Source organism: Aplidium turbinatum, chromosome 9 (genome assembly GCF_918807975.1).
Source record: "Aplidium turbinatum chromosome 9, kaAplTurb1.1, whole genome shotgun sequence".
NCBI lineage: Eukaryota > Metazoa > Chordata > Ascidiacea > Aplousobranchia > Polyclinidae > Aplidium > Aplidium turbinatum.
This window is the reverse complement of record NC_137480.1, coordinates 11,219,352-11,246,801: the sequence shown is the minus strand read 5'-3', so window position 1 is coordinate 11,246,801 and position 27,450 is coordinate 11,219,352. Positions and strand designations below refer to the sequence as shown.

At 39.6% G+C, this 27,450-nt stretch overlaps 1 protein-coding gene across 2 annotated transcripts; it reads left to right on the top strand.

Moving 5' to 3' along the window:
- LOC145777225 (uncharacterized) lies at window positions 1-22,869 on the top strand. Of its 2 annotated transcripts, none has more exons than XM_082588550.1 (17): window positions 1-136; window positions 5,760-5,941; window positions 6,323-6,394; window positions 7,380-7,532; window positions 8,469-8,585; window positions 8,827-8,953; window positions 9,263-9,367; window positions 9,805-9,896; window positions 11,308-11,455; window positions 15,529-15,590; window positions 16,241-16,459; window positions 17,925-18,027; window positions 18,353-18,553; window positions 19,104-19,232; window positions 19,329-19,418; window positions 19,676-19,929; window positions 20,357-22,869. In XM_082588550.1, exons 1-17 carry the CDS (start codon window positions 46-48, stop codon window positions 20,528-20,530), a joined length of 2,319 nt encoding a protein of 772 aa, XP_082444676.1. In that variant the 5' UTR covers window positions 1-45; the 3' UTR covers window positions 20,531-22,869. The 2 variants fall into 2 exon arrangements, with proteins under 2 accessions (XP_082444676.1, XP_082444675.1); XM_082588549.1 differs by having other exon boundaries at window positions 18,350-18,553.
- Window positions 22,870-27,450: the final 4,581 nt, after the last annotated feature.

The following is a 27,450-nucleotide window of genomic DNA, read 5'->3' as shown; positions in this document are numbered from 1 at the left end:
TTGCAAAGCACCATATGATTATGATAGAGCCAAATTAAAGAAAAAATGTCACGTCGATTTAGCAATGACAGCACAAAGTCTTCATCAAGTTTAGTTGGAAAACGAGGCGTAAAAGTTTTGAAGACTGACACAAAAGGTAAATAAAATTATTTTGTTATTGTAACAATCAGCAGTAATATTCCATTGTAATTTTAAAGTAAGGTATTAAAGATAGATATTTTTGACATTCTAATAATTATTTAAGCGACCATCTCGACCATGGCCACCAAGAAGTCATTAAATGACCATTGAAACTATCGTGCCAGGCCATGTTTGGTTGCCGGCTTCCACAAGCCAAGATTTTCCCATTTTGTTCGTATTTCAACCTTTTTTCTTCACTTGCATTTGTATGTGATCCTTTTTCTCCTCACTCGCATTCGTACCTTTTTTCACGAATCGAGCAAAGTCTCTCACACACCAACGAGAAATATTGCCAATAAAAGTTTCACAAAAAGTCTGAGCGTCAACCTGTAAAAACTAGCTCGAAGACTAGCTGCAAACCTACTTTGGAAGCAGTGTAGTTTAGTAGCCTTCATCTGCAAATATGTTTCAGTGCTTTTGCGTTGTTTTTACAAGCCTGAGTGCATGCAACAACACAATATTAACAAATTTTTGAAAACTTGAATTTTTAGCAGATTTTTTATTTTAATTACCATGTGTGCGAGAATTTGGCCACCGGGAAGAAGCTCTGGTACCGTAGGCCATGCTTGGTCGCCAGAAAATAAATAGCTCAGAGACCGGTTGTTGTTTTATTTCTCACCTGCATTGACAAAGTCTGAAATGAAAATATTAGATAAATATATATATATCATATGATGATGATGGCGTATGAGCGATGTTTCCAGGCTAGATTGGAGGGCAGGAAATCTTCAGCCACTCAGCAGTCTCGTCGTCCAGGATTCTCAGACCATGCGCACCGTGTGGAGGCCGGTGGATTAGGCAGTGGTGGATGACATGGTCTGCGGTCTGTTCCGTGGCACCACACTCGCATTCTGATGAAGGAGCCAGGCCCCACTTGTGCATGTCCGAACGAAAGCGGCCGACGCCAGTTCGCAGGCGGTTAAGCCTGACCCACGCAAGCCTTGCGAGGGACATCCCTGGTGGACGGGGATCGGCGTCGGGTATGAAGTCACGGAGCATGGAGGTGTGATTTTGCCACTCCGTGTTCCACATGTGGTTCGTCCAGTGTGCCGCACTTAAACCAAGTTCTTCTGCGTTCTTAAGGAGTTGTTGTGCGGCAGGCACAAAGAGGCGTCTTGATTTCAACCGCTGCTTTATAGGTGGTGTGTCTCTTGAGTGTTGCATGGAGGAGATGGTCGGGGTCCAAAGCGCGGCGAGCGAGAGAAATCGTGGCTCCTTTACGGCGTAGCTCAGCGGGTTGGATGCCTGCTAGGATGGGTAGACAGTCCGTTGGAGTGGGACGCAGGCATCCAGTCACAGTACGCAGTGCGTCGTTGATGGCGGTATCAATCTGGTGGGTGTGAGAACTACGACACCAGACCGGCGCGCAGTACTCAGCGGTGGAATGAACAAGGGCTAGGGTAGCTGTACGAAGAGTTTTAGCACCAGCGCCCCAGCCGGAACCCGCCAATCGCCTCAAAAGTGCGACACGTGTAGATATTTTTTTGCGCAGTGACTTCAAGTGCCGGCGGTACGTGAGTGACCTGTCCAGGGTTATGCCGAGGTATGTAGGTTCGGCACAGTAGGGCAGGCGTTCCCCATCAATCTTGATGTTTATCTCACGCTGTGCCTCCCGGTTGTTAAGGTGGAAGGCCGCCGACACTGTCTTTGACTTGCTGAGCTGTAGCTTCCATTTCTGGAGGTACGCTGATAGTGTTTGCATGTCTTGGCTGAGGTTCCTCTCCACTGACTGCCAGTTTCCTGCTGAGTGCAGGAGTGCCAGGTCGTCTGCGTAAGCATATTTCCTGGAGATGGTGGGGGGCAAGTCGTAGGTGTATATGTTGAACAGGAGAGGAGCCAAGACTGAGCCCTGTGGGACGCCGTTTTTAAGTCGGCGTAGTCTGCTTCGACGACCGCTACCGGTTGTGAGGGTAAAACTGCGGTTTTGCACAAGTTCCATCATCATATGGACCATGTGTCTGTCAGGGAGCAGACGGAGTAACTTGCAGGTAAGGCCGCTATGCCATACGGTGTCATAGGCAGCCGTGAGATCAACAAACACGGCGCCAGCCTTCTTCTTAGCCGAGAAGCTGTCCTCAATGTCTTGGGTCATAAGTGTGACCTGATCTACGGTTGATCGTCCGTGTCGGAAACCAGCTTGTTCACGGGGGAGCTGCGGATCTATTATTGGTTCGACACGGGCGTAGATGAGTCTCTCGAGGATCTTGAAGGGGATGCAGAGCAGTGAGATTGGACGGTAACTCTTCGGGTCCCCTGGGGGCTTCTTCGGCTTAGGGACTGCAACCACAAGGGCTCTTCTCCAGATTCTGGGAATTCTCAGGTGGCGCAAACAGCAGGAAAGGAAGTCTTTTAACCAGGACTTTAAGGAGGCAGCAGCATGGAGTATCAACTCCGGGCATAGGTGGTCAGGGCCCGGGGCTTTACCTGGCTTTATGTGCTGGAGGGCGGCAGAAAATTCTTCCGGGGTGAACTCACCCGAGATGTTGTCCCCGTCTGGGGTTGTTACCCTCCAGAGGTCCGTCATTTCTTGCAAGACGGATCTATCGGATTCACGATCTCTCGATTTGTATTTCCCGTTCTCCACAAGTTGTGAGGCGATGGAATTTGCTGAAACGGGACATTGTTGACGAGAGGCGCGTGATCTGCCAGTTAGGTTGTTCAGTGTACTCCATGCTATGCGGCTGGAGTGCGTGAAGTCGATTGATTCAACGGCTTCTGTCCAGCGCTCCTTCCTCTTTGAGTCCAGCCTTGCCAGCAGAGCTGTGGCTGAGCTGTTGGTGTCATTGCCCTGAGGGGCGTGGAGGAAGTCGGAGTAGAGGCTTTCGCACTCCTTGTCCCAGCACGGTATGTAGGTCTTTCGTCGGCCGCGGGAGATGGATTGTTTTGCCGCTGATGTTATTGCATCACAAAAGTCCTGGTAGGCTTCTTCCACGTTGTTGGTGTGAGGGGATGGGAGATACTGTGTGGCTTCATTGGTGAGGAGGCTGTAGTACTCCCAGTTAGCCATTCTGAAGTTCCATCGATTAACAGGCTTGCTCGGGACAGGCATTATGAGCGTTGGAGCCGTGATAATCGAGGGTCGATGTTGGGACCTGGGGAACTTCTCTAGCACACGTCTGTCCGGTTGGCAATTATCGGGGTCATCACTTGCAAAGCCAGATCGGGGTTTGTACCAGTGTTCCAGCGTCCGGAGAAGAAGCTCGCTGCACCCTTGGGATCGTGCAGTAGGGTGAGGTTGTTATTGGCTGACCATGAGGCCAGGCTTTCTCCGTCGGTGTTGGTGGTGTTGTAGCCCCAGTCGACGTGGTGGCAATTAAAATCGCCAGCATAGAGGCTGGGTTGGGGGAACACTGGGATGGCTGTTGGTGTTAAGCGTGAGGGTGGTGGCTTATAGACATTGATGATGTGATAGCCTGATATGTCTATGCATAACCACTCTATCTCTGACTGGGCACTGGACTGGTCTATTGGCGTCCAGCTCAGTTGCTCATGGACAAACGTGGCGAGGCCGTGTTTCCTGCTGATGGTTGCGCCAATGCGCCTGCGAGTGTGAAGTTGGGTAATACCAACTTATCCACAGATGTGCAGTGGGTCTCCTGGAGGAGAAGCGTATATATAATATATCATATATATCTAGATCAGTCATTCATAATTAAATGTAAGTTTAGCTTCCTGCAGTTAATCTCATTCTTTGTTACTTCATGAAAAACACAGTGGGATAGTAGGTCTACCACTCTTACAACAAGTAAAAACATAAATTTAGCTTTCAAATTTGGCATCAGCAATTGCCAAGATAAGTGCCAAAGAAATTGAACAAAACAGTGAATTATGCCTGCTAAACAAGTGCCGGCTTAAATTTCTAGCATGTACCATTAGCAGAAAGCATTTGCCAGTAAAAAAATTAATTCTGAAGCGAAATAATGTATGGCCAACAGTAAGTATTTTGTGAGATGCTAAAAACAATTGCTTATGTAAGCAGTCATTTAAATAAAAACAGCTGGAGATAAAGTGCTAAGATTGGATTTAAACAAACTAGACCAATTAATTGTGAAGTTAAACACCCCTTTAAGTATCCATTAATAGAGAATTTTTTTTGAAAACTAGACTGGTAAACTGTAGCAGGTCTGTTGGTCACAAGCATAAACAACACGGCTTTACTGTCCTCAAATTTCTTCACTTTTGTCTTGAAAACAACACACCATTCCAGTCTCTCTGATTTGTAGAACTTCAGGTGACGATGAACTAATTCAGTATTTTCGTTAGGGTATTAACACTTACAACCTTACATGCCTTTTTTCTTAGTTTTTATTTCATTATTGTTGCCTGTTTTCAACATTTTTGTGTTAACCGGTTTGTGTTAATGCTGTTTATTACCACTATTGTTACTAAATAAACGTTACCCCATTGTATTATGCGTACACTAAGTTGACTGCAACAACAATGGAATTTTACATAATAACCACATAGATAAAAACACAAAAGTAGCCACTTTAAAGCCCTATTTGCTTGCTGAGCATATCTATATACTGCTCAACAAATAAAGTTTAGAATTAGCAAGATAATAGTCAATTTGAAGATACACTGAACATTGTACGATTTTGAGCTATTATTAAGTTTGAATCATTGCAAATATGCCTGCTTCCAATTTATTCTTTGGCGATTGCTTACACTATTTAAAAATCCACAATTTTACTCCAGCAATGATTTTGCAAAGAAATTGAAACCCAGTTTTCTAAGTAAATTAACATCAGTTTTTCAGCAGATTACCACCATTAATAATATTACAAAGCTTTTCATACAAAGAACTTGCAAGTTATTTCTAAAGCTAATGTCATTGGAACCATCATGGCCTTTGCACTTGTAACTTCTAGTTACTCTATTACCACTTAATTTAATTAAAATCGCAACCAAGGTATCTTTGCCACTTAAACTTGATTTGAAAAATAAATACCGCACTTAAACAAAAACTAAAAAATCTTGATTGTTAGTACTGATTCCGTAACTTTGAAAGAATGACAATATTTAGGATTTGATTTGTTGTAGTTTAAATACTAGCAAAAAGCGTGATATATATATAGTTGGAATACTACCGTGAACAAAAAGTGTGTAAACAAAGAGAATAGTTATAGTTAAGACAGTAACTGTAAACTGCCAAAACAAAAATAAAAACATATTTTGGTGAAAGCAAAATAAGATTGGTACATAAATATATAACGTCTCTGATATAAAGTTTATAATCATCACACTCAAATTTGCAAGCAAACTGAAAATGAAATGAAAAATTTAAAATTGAAATTACTGTTTAAACTTAAACTGAAACCGTGCTCAAGTGTACAATGTTTATCTGTCTTTGTCTTATAATGTCTTATTAAAAGGAAGAAGTTGGCATATATTTATGGCAACCAAGAAATGGACACAGCAATTTAAAAAAAAAAATGGTTACTTGCCAAAAATATTCTAATGTTTTAAGTTTCAAGCTGAATTTCTTTACCCACCGTGTAGGTCTACTGTGATTATCGTATTGTAAATTTTGATTATTCTACGTAGTCAGAAATATTTCCAATGTTTTCTTCACGCAGATGAGTTTAATTGGGATAAATACCTCCAGCAAACCAGCATGCCTGCTGCTCCACCGGAATGCTTCAAACAACAAGTATTTGACGATTCTATGCCGAATAAGTTCCGAGTTTCTGACAAACTTGAGGCAAAAGATGCGAGAAACCTTGCCGCCATCAGTGTGGCTACAGTTGTTTCTATTCAGGTGTGATAAATAATTGAGTTTTTTGTTATTTAAATTTCGGTGGATTATTCAAGGGTGTTGTGCATGTGATGAACCATTTGCTTATCCTGTTCTTTGTGTAGTATCGCTTTCAGAGCTAAAGCAATGAGTCATAAAACAAGCAAAATTCCCATCATTCAAGATGTCCTCATGCTGGTCAGTTGACTCATTTCTTAGACTTCACATGAGAAGTTGGTACAGTGATAAGAAAAGAGGATATGCCACATTACTGCATACGTTTTACAAGTCTCAGTTTTTATACTCTTGCAATTTTTGTTTGTTTGAATAAGTAATTTTTATCTTAATATTACTTGATATTAAAGCAGGACATCAAAATTGGCAATGTTTGTTTTTTTCGTGCAGGGTCCTAGGTTATGCCTGAAGTTGGACGGGACTGACGGATGCAACAATTTCTGGCGACTCATTGATTCCAAAGTGAGTTTGATTTTAAGCATCAAGACACGTTAGTGTTTGAAATAGACTGATGAGAAAGCTTTGTTTACCATAATCATTAGTACAAGATTGCGTGTTTAGCAAGGGGAGATTTTTAATGTGAACGGCTATTTTCGATAATATGCAGGCTGCAGGGTAAATACACTTTCAACATTATTTTGAGCCCACATTTCATCATTGTAACGTTAGATTGGTGTTAGTTTATTTTGCAAATGTCAATGATATTGTCGCTCAACAACTGCTGAAGTTTTTCAGCGACAGTTTACTCGTTTTTTATTTTTGATTACATTTACGATCATATGTCACTACATACTCACACGACCTCCTCACTGCTTTATTCAAAGAAGAAAACAGTCCATACTGTTTTTAAAAGTCTTTGGCTTGAACTAACATCGAACCCAGAACTACCAGCTCTAGAGCCGAAGGCCATATAACCACAGTTCACTGAGCTAGTACTTTGCAAGTTTGAAATAAATTTGATTGTATGAATGTGGAAGATTGAGTAGGACAGCAAGGTTTATTTTATTAACAGGTAACCATCTCAATGAGGCGTGTCCGTAGCAGACAACGAATAACATTTTATCAGATTTAATAAAAAAAAATTAATTAGCCAACCAAGAATATTTTGGGACATCGCGCCAACACCGGAAACGCTGGCCAATTTTACGAGCTCTGCATTTTGTTTATTGAAGGCCGCATCGGCTATGATACATTACATACGACGGCCTTTTGTGTTGATGCACTGTTGGGCTTACTTGTTATGTGCGATCGTTACTTGTCAATTAATAAAACACACTGTGTTGCGCAATCACTCAACATCATACAATGCAGCTCGGCGTCAAAGTCATCAAACGTCACTTTGTACAACTTAAAACTCTACTGGCAAGATTTTTTTAAATATCGGCTTATACTTATACATTGCCATTAATAATCATGTAATACTACACTCATCATTTGCATGTTAAAGGATATCTTTCCTATCGGAACTTGTGAGGCACATGGCGGTCTTCTCCAGCCACCTCTGGGCTTCACCAGGAACGTTTCAACTTGGCCGACTTTCCTTCAGCGTACGCTGAACAAAGCCAAAAATAATCGCGCAAGCAGTGACTGCTTTCACCAGGTGTTTATTTGTTTTGTATATATACATTTGATTACTGGTTTGTACCTTATAATGCATGTGCAAATTGTGCATTTGTAAGGCATTTTTATCACTTAGTAATTTAGTTAAATAACTAAAGAATTCTAGCATGACACCTCAACCAGACTTGTGCACTGCGGGCATTAATAAAGAGCAAGCACATTTTGTAAATTCTTTCACGGTGGAACTTTGCTGCGTATTTCAATTTGAAGTCGGTCATCAACCATTTGGTATCAAAAAAAGTTAGTGCTACTATCGTGTCACAGTGAGGTTCACCACAATACAGCGTCAGTTTTGCCGATGCATTATCCATCCCTCAAAACTTAAATACTGTAGATAATTTGGACTTCCAATTCCATAGGTAAAAATAAATATGGTATCAGTGTTTCCACACGATTTTCTGCCGGTTTTCATTTCGTACATATGTGAGGCATTTTTCTCGTCACCTTTCAGTAAAAACTGCCATGATGTGACTGAAATTGTTAGCGACTAATTTTGTTTTCAAAATTATCATTGAAGCGTCCACCACAATCATTCATTTTCCTATGTTGGGTAGGTTACATGTTGAACAGTCACTTTTGAAGCGGGTCACGTGGTACACCTCAGGCTGAGTCTGGGTTTGCAACATATGGCTGTAGACCTCACGCTATAGTGCACCAAACAGTCATTATAGAACTTCAAAATTGTGTTGATGTTTGGAGTTCAGAAGTTTGTTCGACCACACACATGCAAACTCTGCTTCACTGCTAATTTGTTTGCCGTGCCCCAGACGAATTCCGGTTACCCGCCACGTACTTGCACTAACTATTTGGTCGAGCAGTGTGACCGCATGTTTGCACCCATGCACTATTACTTGAAATATTGGTATAATTCCTTGAAGTGAAAGAATATAATATTTAAATACTACTTTCACACCAGGAGCCAGAGGGCCCAGATAAAAACTTATTCGAAGTCGGAATGAAGTTGGAAGCTGTGGACAAGAAAAATGCTCAGCTAATTTGCCCTGCTACCATCGGTGACATCGACGGAGATCAGGTGGGTTCGGTTCGCAGCATTTGTACTACTTTAAACTCTTTGCTTCGATTTGAAAAAGCAATTAGTCGATTTCTTGCTTTCAAAGCTCAAAATTTTAGTTTTCTAGTGAGCAAAATTCGCCATGTTTGCATTGATTCAATGTCTGCAGACGTATTAATGCAAAAATGGCAGATTTGGCTGTCTCTGTTGTTGCTCAGTTTTGTCATCAACGCGTCCATGACCATCTATCACCATATTGCAGATATTCATCTCCTTCGATGGCTGGAGAGGCGCTTTCGATTACTGGAGCAATTACGACTCGCGAGACTTGTTCCCTGTTGGTTGGTGCCAAGCTAATAACCACCCTTTGCAGATCCCTGGTCAAAAAGGTGGTTTTAAAATAAGTTGTTCTCAACTGTTAAAAATAAAGCACCTCACTCAAACAAAGAAAAAGATGTACATAGTATTTCGAATACAAAGCGTTGATTTTTTTTTTATAAGTTTGGAAAGTCTTTGCAACATTTGTCAATACGATTTCTGTGTGATTTGTATCCTGCAGTGAAAATCAATGATTTGACCGGAGAGGTGCTATCTTTTTTTTTGCTTACCTAGAAACGCAGATTGTCTTTCATTGATCTAACGTCCAGTGACGTCGCGTAAAGCGAACAACACTTTACGCACTTATCGATTTCTTACAGGCGATAATCCTGTGGTCTTGGGGAAACTAAAGGCGCTTGCTCAAGAAAGCAAACGGCAAACTCGCAGTGTGAAAAACAATCTTGAATCGAAGCCCCCACCTAAAGGCAAGTTTCTCCGCGTTTGTTGAGCTGTGTTATGGCTAAGATCCCAGATAGCAAATCCATCGTTTTATATATTGATTCAACGTCTACAGACGTTCATTTTTTTACTATAGACGTTGAATCAATGTAAAAACGATTGATTTGCCATCTGGGATCACACCAGGGTAACAAAACTATATTCCTGCTCAGGCAATAAATCATTTTTATGGTATGTTAATTCGAAGTCTGCAAACGTTGAATCACTCTAAGAATAGGAATACTTTTGTTGCTTAATGTTGAAGATGCTGGCGGTGATGGAAAGCGCTTGTGATGCTTTCTCCGATGTTGAACTCTGGAGCCTTTTTGTGAACTTATAATCAACAATTTCAAATATTGGCTACGCTCTGAATTGTTTCTAACCAAACTTTAGACTTAGGGATCATCTTTTGTATAATTTTTAGAAACCCCCACACTAAGTCAGACCAAAGAAAAGCCTGTGCGTAGAAGACGTGTTGATTCGATAAAAGCATCAAGTTTGGATAAGGAAGACACGGTTCGTAATTACGTCAACGATAAAATACTGTAACTGTATGCAGCCTAATGCAATAAAACGAGAGGACCATTTCAAACAATAGCAAAAATGGCCAATTAATAAAAAAGTTCAGAAAATATTTCGCAACAGTTAACTTTTGTGCATTTGAATCTTCTAGTCGGTCGTTGATCGATTTATTTTGTCAAATGACTTGTATCAGTATTGTTGAGATAATTCATTTTAATGATTACAACTGTCTCCTGGAATGGAATTTCAAGCAATGTATTCTCCTATTTCATAACTCCCTCCCGCGTATACTCTGAAGACATCGATCGGTGTGCTATACGAAACGTTAGCATAGTTGTGATTGCAACGTAGGGGAGATGCAGGACCTATTATACAGAAGGACCTATTATACAGCGCTGTATTTTCTTTACTTCAAAATGAATGTTTTCGGTTTTTATGGTTTTGGATCGAGATTTTAGTCCAACTTAGTTATATGAAGTTTCGTGTGATAAAAGCTTTCGGTTCAAGAGAAACACAGGCTTTTCCATTTTTGGGTCAAAATGTAAATTTTTGGAAGTTCAGCAATAACGCGATAAATTTTGTTATTAAAGCTCTTTGCAAAAGTTTGCATTTATTTACGGTTGTGTGGTGATTAACCTAGGTTGTCACAAAATTTCAGAGTGATTGCTTGTGTAGATACTTTTGTATTAACTAAGAAATAAAAATGATTCCTTGAAGGACCTATTATACAGTAACGTCCAGGACCTATTATACAATGAGTTAAGGCACTTGAAGAATTAACTTTTGTATGTTTTAAAATTAAGCCTTACTTTTCTAGCAACATTATATTACACGTAAGCTCCAAAAGTCATTTCAACAAAAATAGTGAATTTTGGCCGTGGCGGAAAAGAGTTTAACACCCCCCTTATGAAGACGCCTCTCCCCCAATTAAGAGCTATTGATGTAATGCTAATCAATCTTACTTTGGCAATTAAAGTGTTTATAAACACTAAGTATTATTATTTCACATTTTTATGTTCTTGTTTTTACTGTGAAAGTGAAAAAACATGTTTTGTTTTTCAATGTTCGCTTGTGTATAATAGGTCCTGCAGGGGCAGGACCTATTATACACTCTTCAAAAAAGTTTGTATAAGCTCTAACTTCACAAAAATAAATCCGATTATCAAGATATTTATACAGTCAATAACCATTGACCTTGGCCGTATTCTGTAAAAAAATTGTCTAATTTTGATATGAGCTGAAAAAATGAGAGCAAAAAAGAAAAAAATGTATAATAGGTCCTGCATCTCCCCTACTGCCATATTAAATCACAACTCTTTGAAAGTACCGAGTTAGCGGCACCAAGGGGGTTAGAAACTAGAGATGTGAAATCAAGCTCAGGTGCTTAACATGGTTGGAGTTGCAGGAGTTATCCAGACACAATGATTTGTCAAACAATCCTTCTCTTTCACCGCCTCTTCCTCCAACAATGTCCGATGCTTCATTTTCATCCGATGACTCCGAATCTTCTCATGAAGAAGCGCCTGAAAAACGACCAAGACTAGATAACGAAGGTTTGCTGCTTTACCGCATAGATCAGTGATTCTCGAAGCTCTGTACGCAACCTATATGTAGTGACTGTGAAACACTTTCTACAAACACCCTTCCCAAGCGTCAAAATCCTTCATTTTTACATTGATCCAACTTCTAAGACGTTGAATCAATGTAAAAATGACGAATTTTAACGTTTGGGATAGTGCTAAACCACGGTATATCGTGTAAATGCTGATAGGCGTCTCAAACAAAGGAGCGACTGCATGTTTAGCTGCATCACTCTGCAACGCTGCATTTGCTACTGCGGCACTGCCTACTACTTACTTGTCTGCTAAAAGATCATGATGGAATAGAATTTTCATTCCACATTTTGCAATGCTTTTATCCGTCAATCGAACGGTCAGTGTAGATTATGATAATGACATTAATTCAACGTAAAATTCTGGGTCTGCTACTATTCGGCGAGTCCGATTCGGCGAGTCCGATTCGACTAGTCCGATTCGGCGAGTTCCCTATTCGGCGAGAGCCTTTTTCGGCGAGTGCCCTATTCGGCGAGTTTTTGAAATTTTTGAAAGGAAATTATCGAGTACCGTAGCCTAATTATAATTGCCGTTTTTACATCGTTTTAACGTCGCTAAACGTTGAAATCGTGCATAAAGGAATAAAAATAAAATGTTTAAACTATTAAATTAAAATTCGTCATGTCAGTTCAGTTGTTTTTATTTTTGACCATCATATGAAAAACAGTACTCGTCAACATAGCAAAGGTGTAGAAAAAGGTAGAAACGACAAAACGCGCACGTTAAAACGTGCTTGTGACCGAAGTAAGTTATTGAGTTGAAAGAAACATACGCGCCGACTTCCGGGGGGCGGCGCCCCCTGTAAATAAATGGTTGAGGGGCAACAAAAATGGTGATGACAAGTGGTGTTTCAAAGATAAAGCACTTCGCGAAAGAGATTTAGATAATTTAAACGGACTTAAAGAATGCCGAAAGCAAGAAAAGCTTACGTTGCTCTTGCCCGCAAAACAGCAGCTGATCGCATGGCTATCTCATACGGTATGGAAATTTCAAAGTAGATGGTAGACTGTAGAGTAACTTACGCTGCTGGAATAGTCACGTAACTATTCACTGCAATATTAAGTAAACCAGCTAAATTAGACGCGCTATTTTCAATGAAGTCTTCCCGCTGTGAGACAATTAGGATTCAACAGAACGCATTGTTTTCTTCGCAATGTGTGAGAATTAAATCGAAAACCGATAAAAAAAAGGTGTTTAATGGTCTTGGTCGCAGATATTGCCTGCATTAACGACGTCTCTTACCGCTATTATTACCTAGCTAACCTGACATCATTGTTTTATGCGGCCGCTAAGGTTTGACATCGACTTTAACGATCATGGAATGTTACGTAATAATAAGAACGATTATATCCTACACGGAAAAATAAAAAAATGATCTCCTCTTTCTGTTTTGTCTCGTGAGCTTTGCATATTGCTAAACAAGTGCATAAAGTTTAGAATTGACAAGAAATCATTGAATTTGAAAATTAAGTTTGAATCACTGCAAATAAACGTATTCAAAACTTTTACTTAGGCCGACGCGATTTCACACTCCGTAATCTACGTCGACAATGATTTTTAGTACGTTCATTTTGAAAATTGCCGAGCTGGAGACAACAGCTTGTCCCGTGTTAGTTGAACTTGCCTTTTTGAGGTGAAAATCACTTGCGAACATCTCGACCTTTACTCGAGTATATAGCCTACTGTATTCAATAAAAGACTACAAAGACTTTCGATAAAAAACAGAAGAGAAAACACTTCGCCGTTGTCAACGCTTTGAAAGTAAGTAAACTAATTAGCGAAACGAGGTTAATAAAACTGATAGCGGGTTTTCACTCTGCTTGAGATCATGATTTTTTGCGTTTTATTTCGATAACTTCACTGTCTTGATCGTTGTTATTCACTCGTATGAAAAGGAAATGAATCGGCTTGTTTTCCAACAGTTCCAATTATGAGCTAACAATATCAAAATTTTTAGGACTAGGCGTACTGCATGCGTAAAACTAATCCTTTCAAGCAGCGCTTCTAATAAATTCGGTTTGCGACCTGTTTGTTAATATAAACAAGACACTAAGCTTAATCAAAGACTATTTTAATTGAGTAAAATAGCGTTATGGTTATGACGTCATCACCTTTCCCGCTCCCCAAGGCTTTTGAAAAGTCGGCGCCTATGGAAAGAAATTTGGCACGGTCGCAACACCTTCAGAAAAATTTAAGATATGAAGGGAAAATAAAACAAAGAAAATGTTACGAAAAAAAAATCATGTTTATGTCTATAAGTTAGTACTTTTGAATAGTTAAAATGGTTAGTTTGGATCAACAAATGTGTGGCCTACAGCTTGGATTGAAAGGAAAATATCGGGTACCGTAGCCTAGTTATCCCGACCAGCAAAAATTTGTTCCAAGAACACAGTTCATCTTTACATTGTAGTAACAGAATAAAAAGGCTAACCAAATGTGTGGCCTATCGTGTTAACGTCGCTAAACGTTGAAATCGTGTAGAAAAGGGAGCTTTTGCTGACTAGGATACTTTGAAACTGAGAAACATTCACAGAAGCCTTTCGATTTGTTCCAAGAACCCAGTTAGCCTAACAGTTCATTTTTACATTGTAGTAACAGAATGAAAAGGCTAACCAAATGTGTGGCCTACAGCTTGGATTGAAAGGAAATTATCGGTACCGTAGCCCAGTTATCCCGACCAGCAAAAATTGCCGTTTTTACATCGCTTTAACGTCGCTAAATGTTGAAATCGTGTAGAAAAGAGAACTTTGCTTACTAGGATACGTTGAAGCTGAGAAACATTCACAGAAGCCCTTCGAATTGTTCCAAGAACCCATTTAGCATAACATTTCATTTGTACATTGATTCAACGTCTGAATACATTATCTTAAAAATGCAACGTATCGTAGGGCTTCTGTGAATGTTTTTCAGTTTCAACGTATCCTAGTCAGCAAAGGTCTCTTTTCTACACGATTTCAACGATGTACTATCAGACATGTTTGTAGGCCTATCACCAACATCACGATTTCACGAGCGACGTCAAAACGATAGGCCACACATTTGGTTAGCCTTTTCATTCTGTTACTACAATGTAAAAATGAACTGTTAGGCTAACTGGGTTCTTGGAACAAATTTTTGCTGGTCGGGATAACTAGGCTACGGTACCCGATAATTTCCTTTCAATCCAAGCTGTAGGTCACACATTTGTTGATCCAAACTAATCATTTTAACTATTCAAAAGTAATAACTTATAGACATAAACATGATTTTTTTTGTAACATTTTCTTTGTTTTATTTTCCCTTCATATCTTAAATTTTTCTGAAGGTGTTGCGACCGTGCCAAATTTCTTTCAACTCAATAACTTACTTCGGTCACAAGCACGTTTTAACGTTCGCGTTTTGTCGCTTCTACCTTTTTCTACACCTTTGCTATGTTGACGTGTATTGTTTTTGATATGATGGTCAAAAATAAAAATAACTGAACTGACATGACGAATTTTAATTTAATAGTTCAAACATTTTATTTTTATTCCTTTCTGCACGATTTCAACGTTTAGCGACGTTAAAACGATGTAAAAACGGCAATTGTAATTAGGCTACGGTACCCGATAATTTCCTTTTAAAAATTTCAAAAACTCGCCGAATAGGGCACTCGCCGAAAAAGGCTCTCGCCGAATAGGGAACTCGCCGAATCGGACTAGTCGAATCGGACTCGCCGAAACGGGCCATTCCGTAAAATTCTATATACTGTAGTTTCAATCTTACAAAAATTGACAAACTGCGGGTTCCAAGACATGGTCAATTAACCTAAAAATATCAGTTTTTTACCACACTTGAGGTGGAGATATGCTGGTACTTCATTCTCAGCTATGTAGGCTTCGATACCCAGCGAAATCCTTCACTTTGACATTGATTCAACGTCTTGTTATCCGTAAATCAATGTACGTTGTTTAACGACTGCTGACGTTGAATCGATGTAAAAAAGCGACTGGTTTTTACTATTGTTTCACTTAGCAACGTGTGTTATTTTGTAGATGATGGTGAATTCCCCAATCAGTCAACTTCAGGCGAAAACAATATCACCAGCGTATTGCAGGTCAGTGAATCGCTTGCAAATCCCGTGTTGTTTTAACTCATTTTATCCTCCGTTTTATAGGTACTTTGACAGTTCATTGATAGAACAAGGAGATTAATTGAAATGGCATGTCGTGTCAATTCTGCTAAGAAAACTGCAGAAAACTATTTCTCTCCTAGTTGTGTTTTTTTCGGCTTCTTGGCCCCATCGGACCAATGCAAGTTCACTGTGTGCTGTAACTTGAATGGTCTGGCCAAAGTGACAGCAAGAATCATTCCCAACACTTGAAGCAGCTGTTTAATAATCACAAGAGAAACCAAGGGCTATAGTCGAAGAGACGCCACTCCACGATCGACGGCATGCTTTTAAGTGTCTTGCCAAAGACACACCAACATGATCGTGAGCGGTGTTGAACCCGCGCTCTATGCAACGTCAAACCAGGGCTCTCAGCTATGCAGCCGACCATACTATTCCTATACAATACATATAATCTATACCATCTGCAATGATCCGAAAGTAAAATATAATACCACAACTTCGTGAGGCATCGAGCGTGTGTTTCCCTGACCATTTGATCGATTTGTTGTTTTATCAGGTGAGTGAGTTTGAACGTAGATATCGTGTTAATTCTCTAAATTAACCAAATATATATTTTCTGCTCATTTTCGAAGTATTCCGACGAGACTTTGATGAAATTGCAACGCAAAGAGCGAAAGCAGAAACGCAAACAGAAAAAATTGGCGAAAGCTCTGAAGCGAGCCGGCATCGCTGAAGGACAGATCGGAGAAATAAAAGAAGATAGCGTTGAGGTCTCGCTTAATCTCACTCCTCAACAAATTGCGCTGCTGACGTCACCACGAAAACGGTCGTTGGAAGGCGATTTTGTGAAGGTAAGTGTTGTTGTAATGAGTAAGTTATAGCGACCGCGCTTACCTTTCAACCCACATATCTCAGGTAAAAGTGCGACTGAGACCTTTGACTACATTTGTTCGTATCCAAGCTCATGCCTGGGGCTTAATGACTTGGATTATGTGGGCGTGAGGGTAGGAAAGCAATTTAGCGTCTTACCAAGACACGTCGCTCGCTCAGGCTCGGTGTCGAGCCGACAGGAACTCCGTTCTTAAGGTTGTTGTCGTTGTCTTAAAACTGTTGCGTCATTTGATCACGCGTTTCTGTGATGAACGTTGGCAGTGATTGGCCAGCTTGCAATCCTTCTGGCAGCTTTGCTTTCATTACGTTGAACGCAAACTGGCTGCTTGCAATCATGTGAAGAACGTTCAAAATCTTTGTAGTACGCTTCAGGTCTTTTGCCTGTGGTAGTGTAACGTGAAAACAAGAGAACAAAATACAATTGTTTATGCCATAGCCGTATGGCTGGTCGCCAGTTTAGAGAATAAGTTTCAGCATTCTGGTGGTTGCGTTGATTCATTCATAGCTTGTCACGCCAGTCTCGGAGCCTGATAAGAGCATTGTTGGTAATGTTGCATGATGTCAGGTTAGGTAGGATAGTATCGAGGTTTGGGTGTGGACACGACCATCTGAGATACAAAAATACGACTTGAGCGATGAGCCAGTACAAACGCGTGTAAAGTAAACGTTTAGCGAGGCTTGTGGTCATGTTGAAGCAAGAGTGGGCAGTTTTGAAGAGTTTTAACTTGAATAACGCATTGAATCAGACTCGATGCAAAGTTTGACCCGACCCAGAACAAAAAAAATGACGGATTTTGCTGTTCGAGAAGCAAGATTGCAAGAATCTTGGTCAAACTTAGCAGTTTATAGATGTCTCAGTAACGTATCTTATTGCGCTTATTGACAATAAAACTTGTTAAAACATTAAAACTGTTTTAACATGCGCCTCATTCTGTTTCACCACAAATTATGCTGTTACCAGGGTGAAGCCGTTGGTATGCATGCCAACTTCGTTGAGCCACGAATTAGACTTGGGGTTTTTATGGAGAACCAAAATTACCTTTCTCCTCCTGAAGATGCTACCTCTCATCCAAACACCCGCATTGATTTTCTAACGAAAGTGAAATTAAAGATTTCTTGCCCGTTTTTTTCAATCGTTGTTTCTCCCTTTTGAAGTATTTTATGCCACCAATTACTTTTGGATCTAATGCTTTGGTGGTACACAAAAACCCATTTAACGCTAATCACTGAAACTCTGAAAGTACAGCTTTGCAAACGTTGGGAATGAAAGTCCGTTCGTTTTTATTGAAACTATGAGTTGTGGCAAAACGATCAAATTGACGTTGATTCAACGTTACCAAACATTTACTTACCGCAATGATACGTCATTTGTATGTCGTTCCAGTTTCCTTTGCCTATCGTGAGATTGTTTTTACTTTTTATCAGTCGAAGTTGAAGAAAAAGAAAAAGCGGAGAAGTCTGATGGAGTCGTCGTCTTACACGAGAATGGAAGGCTTCGGAGTGAAAAGCACTGACACTGCAACCACAAGTAAGACCTGCCAAACTCGACAGATAACGGTTTCAGATGGAGCGCCTTTAATGCACGAAGAATGAAGAATTTTATTCTGAACATTTAAGATTTCTGAGGAAATCCGCAGCTTATAATTTCTTGGCGCTGTTTGGTACGGTTATGGGTTTGATCTGAGTGCAACCTCACAAGATTACTATTTAGTCATAAAGTTGAGACAAAATAATGATTTTGTTACTCGGGTGCAGGCAGTCTTCGTAGACTACCTTTTTACCGCAGGAAAATTCTTGGTAAGCTTTTCACAAAGACCGAATCATTGTCAATTTTCTGCTCTATTTTTCAGCAGCATCTGCGACGTCTCCAACCTCCCCATCTTTCCTCGACGCATTGACCGCCCCTCCGCCCACATCGTTGTTTGGCGGCGATAAGTCACAAATCGTTCGAAACGCCACTCAGGGGTGGCCAGCAAGGTTGCAAATGGGCTCCGTGGTCACCAGTGACAACAAGCTGGGGAGATTTGACAAAAACGTTTCCGAAAAGCCGCAAGGTGACGGCAGAGCAAGTTCACTTTTGCAAATTTGTTTTCATGTCAAAACGTCGACTGTACTGGAAATAGTTCATTTTAATCACAGTTTTGCATGCACGGTTTGTTTGGGTCCTGGTTGTATTCTTTTCTTGTACCACCAATCCAACCCTTGAAGCAAATCGTGCCTGCAAAACTGTAAATGACAAAAATATATCTAGTGACTCTGCAATTGGACAACACCTGCTGGATAACGAAGAATGTGCTTTGATCTTTAGACTCGATTTTGTTGCACCTTGCAGCACTGGAAGCAATCTTAATAAAAAGTCTCGATCCATTGTTATGCCGCTAAAAGGAATTCGTTTATGCCTTGAAGCTCCTTCGTTAATTTGCATTCTTCTGATCAGCCAAACTTACATTTCGTTTTTTTTTCTACTGTAAATACTTCACGACATTTAGGTTGATTTTGTTTTGAAATTAGCTTCTGAAGAGACACAAACCTGCAGCTTCGAGCTATGTGCAACCTTCTACTGTGCACCAATCAACTGTTACAGATTGTCATTTTTTTAAACAGAACCGAAAGAGACTCCGAAGGAAACCGCAGACGTGCATATTCAACCGGCAGTCGTCACGTCTCACTGCGTTTCCACCACGACTACCGAAGCGGAACGTATAAGCTTTGTGGCTCCTCCAGAAAATTCAGGTTTGATGCTTGGGTCAAAGATCTGCTTTGAATGGAAGATGCCACCAAGGCATTTCACTTTTGTTTGTGTTGGAAACTAACTTTATAACTGAACAGATCGAACTACGCCTTCGCCATTTGTTACAAGTACAACGACAACAACGGAAGCGGACGTAGAAGAACCTAATGAAGAGAATAGTGACAAAGGTTGGTGTACAGTTGACTTGCATGGTCATGTTTATTTCACCGGTCTTTGTGGCTCATGTTGTAATGCTAGCAGCAGGTTGCCTCATGTCTATAACACCATCCGGCTAAGGTAGCATCCATTGTTGGTTACCTACAGTCTCTGGCAGCAATTACTGCGATCCTTTTATATTAATATTAGAGGAAGCAGCAATTATTGCTTCAAATGACCTGTTGAAACTAAAACATTAGATCCTCCAGTAATCTTTTGTGGTCCTTAGTTTCCTCCACCACAAATCCTTCGTCTTCAAACGACAGTCAAAGGAATAGCTCCTCCTCATCTGTTACTCCTCCTCCCATTTCTCGCGCCCAGCTTCCTGCCACCAAGGTGACATCCACCGTTGCAAACACGCCTTCCGGTCCTGGTCACGTGCGCTCACGAAACCCTACCAAGTGGAGCATCAGTGACGTCATAAGCTACGTCAGAGAGAAGGAGCCGGCCCTGAGCAGCCACCTGGTCCTCTTTCAGAAACATGTGAGTTGTGTGCATCAAACGCCATTTTTTAATGCAGGGTGTTTGATTATCGTGTGCTGATAGCTCCCACGCTTTGTTGGTATTATTATTGCCCAGTTAGCAAAACTTGTTTTTTTACATCATTTTGTCGTCGCTGACATAACAATGGCAACTTTTATTTCAGAATAACGTAGAATTAAAGTTTCAATAACTATATATTTTAACTTCATAAGAGTGGGTATAAACTTTTTATTGTTTTTATTTTGCTGTTTATATTCTTTGAACATAAAGTAGCTCGGCATCTTTTCATACAACTATTCACTGTAGATTGGCATTTTAGAATTCTTTTAGCAAAACAAGATTGTTTCACAAAAATGTAGCGTTACTCGTTGCTGCACAGTGCACATCATCATATTATATTAAATTATGGCATTTTTATGTATTGCAGCAAATCGACGGCAAAGCGCTTCTTTTGCTCAACAGCAACAACATCGTCAAGTACATGGAGCTAAAACTTGGTCCCGCTCTTAAACTTTGCAACTTGGTCGAGAAACTCAAAGCTGCCATGGAGAGGCATTCGAGGCACAAAGCAAGAAAGCGAGTCTCGGAATCGGAGCGTTAGTTTTTGGTTTCGCAACGTTGCATGGACGTAAAAGGCGGAATATTTTTGACTTGTCAGTTTACACGTTTCAGAGTTGTGTACGAGTATGTGACGTACAGGGGAAGTCTTGGACGCTGAATTAATGATTGACATTGTAAATTCTGATCAACATATTTCTATTACTGCTTTCGTCTCTATCTTCGCAGTAAGACACTTTTTGCTGTGTTGAACCATGGCCACCTACAGACACGGCCTGATTTGTTACATTCTGCAGACTTTTCCAGATTTTACCAGCTTACAGTCTGATTGAACGTTTTTTTAGAACTTTTTCAAAATTTTTATTACTTCCACAAGGCAAGAAAAAGTTTTTATATCATAACGAGTTAGCGAAAACTAAAATATATTATAGAAAATTTCAGTCAGACAGTAGCAGGAGTGGTTGTCAAAAGTTGACTAATCAAGCCGCACCTCCAGGTAGCCATAGTTGAATCTATGACAGGCTTGCATTAATCAGAATGACAGATAAACTTGTCTTTTTTTACTGAATAACGCTGCTACCCAATTTTTGAATATCACACGTGTTTGTATCTATTTTGACCGTTTTGTTTTGGCCCTTGGCGGATTGTTAGTGAGGTGCTTTTGAAGAATGTAAAGTTTATTCCATTGAAGCATAGACTTGTTGCAAGCTCAGATTTCAAAACGAGTTAAGATTTTTTTCCATATTATTCATTTTTCTGTGTCTAGCCCCCGACAACAAAATCCGTCATTTTTACATTGATCTGATGTCTGCATACGTTGAATCATTGTAAAATGACGGATTTTCCTCGCTGGGGGCAGACGCAGAATGGTCAAGTACTACTGCCTTTACTGTGATAAATTCTTAAACATCAGACATTTTTATCTTCCATGCTCCCTACTTTTGTTGTTTGTTGCTGCTTATCAGGAGAGGGGTGCGACTTAGACGAAGATTAAACTTTTTGCAAATTTGCCACAGTTGTGACGTTTATTTTTAAAGGCTGAAATTATCATGTCCCTTGCTGCTAACGTAAGAAGAACGAGTTCTTATGCGAGTTTCCGTCCTATTGTCACAGTATTATTTGTGCCGGCTTGAATTTTATGCTGTAATGTATGCTAAAGAAGGAAGATATTTCTTTTTGCAAATTCCAATCGATGCGGTCCATTGCTTCTTGGACTCTTTTACGTGACGAAACCATTCGCTTTCCCATACAACAAGGATGGATTTTGCCAGTGGCCGGCTCTGTACTAATAGCCCGAGTCCCAATAGCGCGATGTTTGCCAGCGTCATCAAACCTTCAACACTAACATTAATCCGCTTCATTTGTGGAACACCACGTTTAATTAGCCTCTGATTATTCTTTATTTTATTGCTTTTGTTTCGGGTTGTGTTTCACTCTGTTTGAAGAACTGTATTTGGTGGTATTCGTAAGCAAAGGCTTGTTTTATCAAGGTCATTCGAAACACTTATGTGTGTTACTGCACTCACAGAGCATCCTCATCTTCCAGACATGTATCAACGGAAATCACACCATAAAAGGCCAGAACTGCCTTGCCTTGTTGCAATCTTACGTGATATTGTGTGGCTCAAAGCATTCTTCGATCAGGTTGATCACGTTTTCACGTCTTCAATCGAATAAAATCTCACTAGAAAACATCGTGGTGATGGGTCTCGGGCTACTAGAAGTGAAATTTTGATCAAACACTTTTGCCTGGTTGGCTTGTACTGTTTGAACCTTGTTTATTTATTGTTTCGCCCCAATTGACATTGCACAGTTTTTGTTTTGCCGTGCTGCTGTATTTTTCAACGTATATTTTGCAAATCATTTGTCCCAGTTTCTGTGTTTTGCGTCGAAAAATTGTTTAACGATCAACTTAAAGTACTTAAAGTTCGGTTGATCGTAAATTGTTCGTTGTTGCTCTAATTCTGTAAATAGTGTCGTTAGTAAATATTTCTTTGCATCAGAGCTCTGTGTTGCCATGTTTTATTTCATCTCAGTCCAGCATTGATTACCGATCTTATAAGGCCAGCTCGTTTTGTGTTTATTTAATCCCAGGCAACAAATCAATCGTTTTTTAACGTGTACTGACGTTGAATCAATGTAAAAACGACTAATTTGTTGTTCGAGATGTGTACGTCATGGAAAGGGATCATTTGTTGAAATAGGAAGCACATTGTTAATGTTTATACTTTCAGACGAGATTTAAATGACGTAACACTCGGTCTTGCTTTTCCAAAAGCAAGTTTTTGATGAGATTTTCTTGCAGGGTTTGTTTATCAATCATGTGTTTCGATTGACTTGCCTGTTTCATCATGGTTGCGTAATAAAAACCAGCTGTCGGTTTCCCTTGTCGACTTGTTTCAATATCGTAGTCTTCACTTAGTGTAATAATAGAAGTTAATGCAGGAGACGTATTTTCCATAATCGAACTCAACAAGTTACGGCACTAAAATTGATGTTCGGATACTTCACTTTTTTAAAGCCTACCTTAACATTTTTCGCAAATCATGTTGGATACCAAGTTTTACCGATTTTAAATGGATAGGAAAACAAGGATCGTTTGTGTCCATCGTAGATGAACAATTCTATGCACACCTGTGAGCTCGAGGTATTTTTACGTGTTCGGAGATTGTTCGGGGCAGTTCTTGGAGTGATGTTGAGTGGGATATCTGGTTAAATTTTTTGGCCAAGTTGCAAAGTGGACATCGATGTAGCCTATTTAAAAAAGTTGCCCACACTAATTCAAGTCATTTTCTTTCGCCTCTAGTTTTTGTTTTAAATCTCAACATTAGTGAGGATTAATCATAATAACCTTTTCAGGTAAATACAATTGATTAAATCTATAGAAAACAAAATTAAGCAATTACTGAATGAAGATTGTTGTAGCCACTGGCTTACTTGAGAAGATGGGTCACTGTTCTGGTAGGCTATAGTTTACCAACACCTTCAGAATACAATTGCTATTGTGATTAAAAGATTCATCAAATCGTAATGTAAAGTAGGCTAGATCTTAAGCAATGTTTCATTAAAATAAAACAAGCAAAATAGGCTATCGTACTGTGGAATGCAAGTTCCGAGTCATCACTGAAGCATACACTATACAAAATGAATCGTTACAATTAACTTAAACTGATGCAGCATCATTCAGCAATAACACATAGGCCTATTCAGTTATAGCCTATGAGCTCACATGACACCTGACCGTCAAAAACAACACGCTGGCACAGGCTTGTTGTAAATTGCTGCCAAGGAAGAAGCTTCGTCCACCCCGATAGCTCAGTTGGTTAGCGCGTGACTTTGTGAACGATGAAGCTTCAAGATCAAGCGGCGCTGGTTTGACTCTTGGGGTGTGCGATTGAGTTAAGGGCTGCTTTCCATTCAGCGGCACCTAATGAATGGAATAATTCCCTAGCAACAATCCGAAACTTCACTCTGTTAATCTCGGTAACCGGCCCTGCGTCAAAAGCCTCTACAAATATCCACTACAGAAATAACTACCAGGAATACCCTATCAAGGCTTTGTCAGTCCGAGGATAAAGATTCAACCCAAGGAAGTAGCTTATGGTATTTTTTTTTTCTAAACCATACCTATACAATTGTACACAGCCTATTTAATTACAGTACTTAAATATACTATTCTAGGCCTTCAACATAGATTAATTTTTTAATTTAAACATTAATTAAATTTTATGGTGGAAATTGCCAAAAATAAATTGCTTTATTATGTTCCCTTGCTTTTTTCGTAATTGTAAGATTTTTGAATTATATTTTTGACAACACAGACAAAAAAAGATTTCGCGGGAATTGAAATAAAAAAACATTACAGACCAAGTACGGTAATCAAGTAAGGGGGGTCCCATTTCCCATACTTGGCTCAAGTGTCGGGTATGAGAAGATAAGGTTCTCATTGTACTAAGCCTTTGGCACTAAGGAGAGTAGGCTGGCCAGTTCCTTTCTCTCGGCCGCCTTTACTTCAGCAACTACGCCCACCCAATTTATTACACCCTGGGTATAGGTGAGCGGTGTTTTCAACAACCAGCTAAAGCCGGGAGTCGAACCAGGTGTGCATAATTGGAAAGCCAACGCCTTATCCGTTGCGCCATCCCACCGCATAGTAATCAAGTAGGGTATATAAAATTATAAATATAAAATTTGTTATAAAAGTGTAGCTGTTAACCTAATTTGACAGCAACTGCATTATGTACATTAGAAAGATGAAAAAGCACCTCAGTGCTTACAACATCTAATATATTATTGTTATTAAGATATCATTAAATTTTCTAAGCAACGCAAATGTTATGAAGCTCCAAGCAAATGTACTGTATTTCATTGTATTTTTTTCGAATTACTGTTTTTGCCTAAGAAAATATTTTTGAATAACTTTGCTGTCAATAGCTAATGTTGCAAAGTCATCACTAAATACACGTGGTCGAATACCCTTGTTGCATGAATTAGTGGTGCAATACTGACGAGCCTAGCCTCATTGGCGAAACAAGGTGTATATTGCTGTCAATTCTTGCTACAATCGGCTGCCGAGAAACATATAGTTGATTGGAAGGTCTAAATGTGTATCATGGAAGCTACGTACACTGTTATGGTTAGCAAATCACTATTGCTCGCTGTACTAGTGAGTACTCAGCTGACAGCCAGGTAGAACACTCCCTTCATCCAGGGTTGTCGGTATTTTACCCGACCCAAAAAAACCCGGGTGGGTTTTTTTTAAAAAACCCACTTAAAAAAACCCAAAAAAACCCATAAAAAACCCAGAGCATCATATTTGTCCAGTTTTTATTAGAAAATTAAAAAAATGGAACAAAACCACTGCAAGGAACTTGAAACAAACTTTAAATTAGGACTTAAGGATGTGATTGTGAAGTAAATTTCCAAGAATAAACTGAAAACGCAGTGGATATGGTACAGTATACAAAATCAAGTAATGCCACTTTGTGTATACCGTACTACACTAAAGCTTATTTATGCAAGAAGGCCTTATAGTTAAACTGGTGAAAGTACTACTCTACTGTAGTCTGTATATATATATGATGTGAAATGCAATTTAGGAGGCTATTTACCAATTACAGATTCTGGATTCTAACGCATGGCTGTTTCAGAGCATTTGCCTAAATGGCCATTGGCCACGCAATCACTCAATTGCTCATCCATTGCTATATATATAATATATTTATATAAATGATAAAAAATATTTAAACATGATGGCATAAATGCTCTTTGCCTTCAAATCTAAAGCAAATGATGCAATAATGTGATTTCTACCACGGTAGCATCAACTTGGTATAGAAATCAGTGGATGATGCAACATCCAACTTGACCTTGAAATTAATGGATGATGCAACATTCAAGCAACAACAACCCTAGTGCATTATTTTATTGAGTTATGCAAGCATGTACTGTGCGTGAAAGGCACTTCATTCGTAAAAAGTAGTTTTGAGGTGAAATAAGCATGAATCTACCTTTTTTTGCGTCTATTTTAAAAAAACCCAAAAAAACCCGGGTTTTTCTCAACCCTGCCTTCATCACACGATAACATTCTTGATTAAAATTTGCAAAAAGCTTCCATCAAGTGCGAAAAGCTACCGTAAACTCCATCAGACTCTACTTGGCCGTGATAACATTGGTCAACAAATTTTAACTACATTTTGTAATCTAAGACACAAGTGGACTTTTCTAGATGAGTTTTCGGCGCTTATTCCAAATCTGCACTCGTTTTTTCTCCGGCACATCAGGTTTTGAAAATATTTTAATATCTTAATATTTTTTCATATTTAGTTATATAAAAATACATTTCTACAATGCAACTGGTAATCACAATGCATTGTGAAATTTGTTTTGTGCAATCTTGAGGTCAAAATTGTCACTTTTATGTCAAATTGCGTTGCATTCGCATCAGTAGCCTAGCTTATAGGTGAAATTTAAACAACAAAAATTCTCAAAACCTGGTGTGCTGGAGGAAAATTATGGACATTTTCGGAATCAGTATCAAAAATAGGGATGGGCAATTCAGAATAATTCACTATTCCAGAATTATTCCGGAATACTAAACCGAATGCAGAATCGAATCCAGAATACCAAATCCTACTAACTTCCAGGCTCCAGCAACGCAAAAAGTAAAAACTTTCAGACACAAAAGCTACACAATCAAAGTAAATGTTTGTTGCAATGCAACACATTAAGGCATTCTGAATGACTGCCAGCCAAACGGGAGCAGTGTTGCCAGATGATGGAAGCCGCTTGGCACCAAAAAGTAACTAAAATTTCACCAGATATTTAAAACACCCTAAATAAAGCAATTTCGCCTAAAATACAAATAGTTTTTAAGACACTGCCATCACGCATACGCAAACCTCTTGCAAAACGTTTTCTATACGAGCAGGGATTATTTGCTAAAAAGTTTAAAAAAATTGAAAAAACTTTCTTGAAAAAAATTGAGTGGGGAAAATTTCACCAAAAAGTTGTCTGGTTCCAAGGTCAAAAAGCTTGGCAATAAAGACCTCTAAATTTCACCAGAATTTTTTAGTTTGATATTTCCCCATCTGGCAACGCTGAGCGGGAGCGCAGCTTAGTTGACGTCAAGCCGGCAGTGGAAAAGCATTGCTCGGGAGATGCTGATGTTGCAGGTATGCTGAGATATTTCAGAGCTAACTCCTTTAGCAGGGGCATTTGCTCAATGTTGTTACGCCTACCAGTCAAACTATCGCAGAGTCGCATACGCACATGGATTGAAAAAAAGCATTGCACAATTGTGCATGTGTACAAAGCGTGAAGAAAATTGCGCGCTTAGTTTCTTTGATTGCTCATGCGAGTGACGTAGGGTTGCATGTGCCGTGCGCGCACAACGCGTGCAAAATGTTTTTGAAAGTGCGGAACTGCGGATGGTGTCAGTGCAAAGAAAAAAGAGAGTAAACC

Bases quoted from the DNA above. Each gene is read 5' to 3' on its own strand.
- LOC145777225 (XM_082588549.1), top strand. From the start codon at position 46: ATGTCACGTCGATTTAGCAATGACAGCACAAAGTCTTCATCAAGTTTA. The intron at 6,395-7,379 runs GTGAGTTTGATT...TGCATGTTAAAG, and splicing joins GGCGACTCATTGATTCCAAA to GATATCTTTCCTATCGGAAC. The intron at 15,591-16,240 runs GTCAGTGAATCG...TCATTTTCGAAG, and splicing joins ATATCACCAGCGTATTGCAG to TATTCCGACGAGACTTTGAT.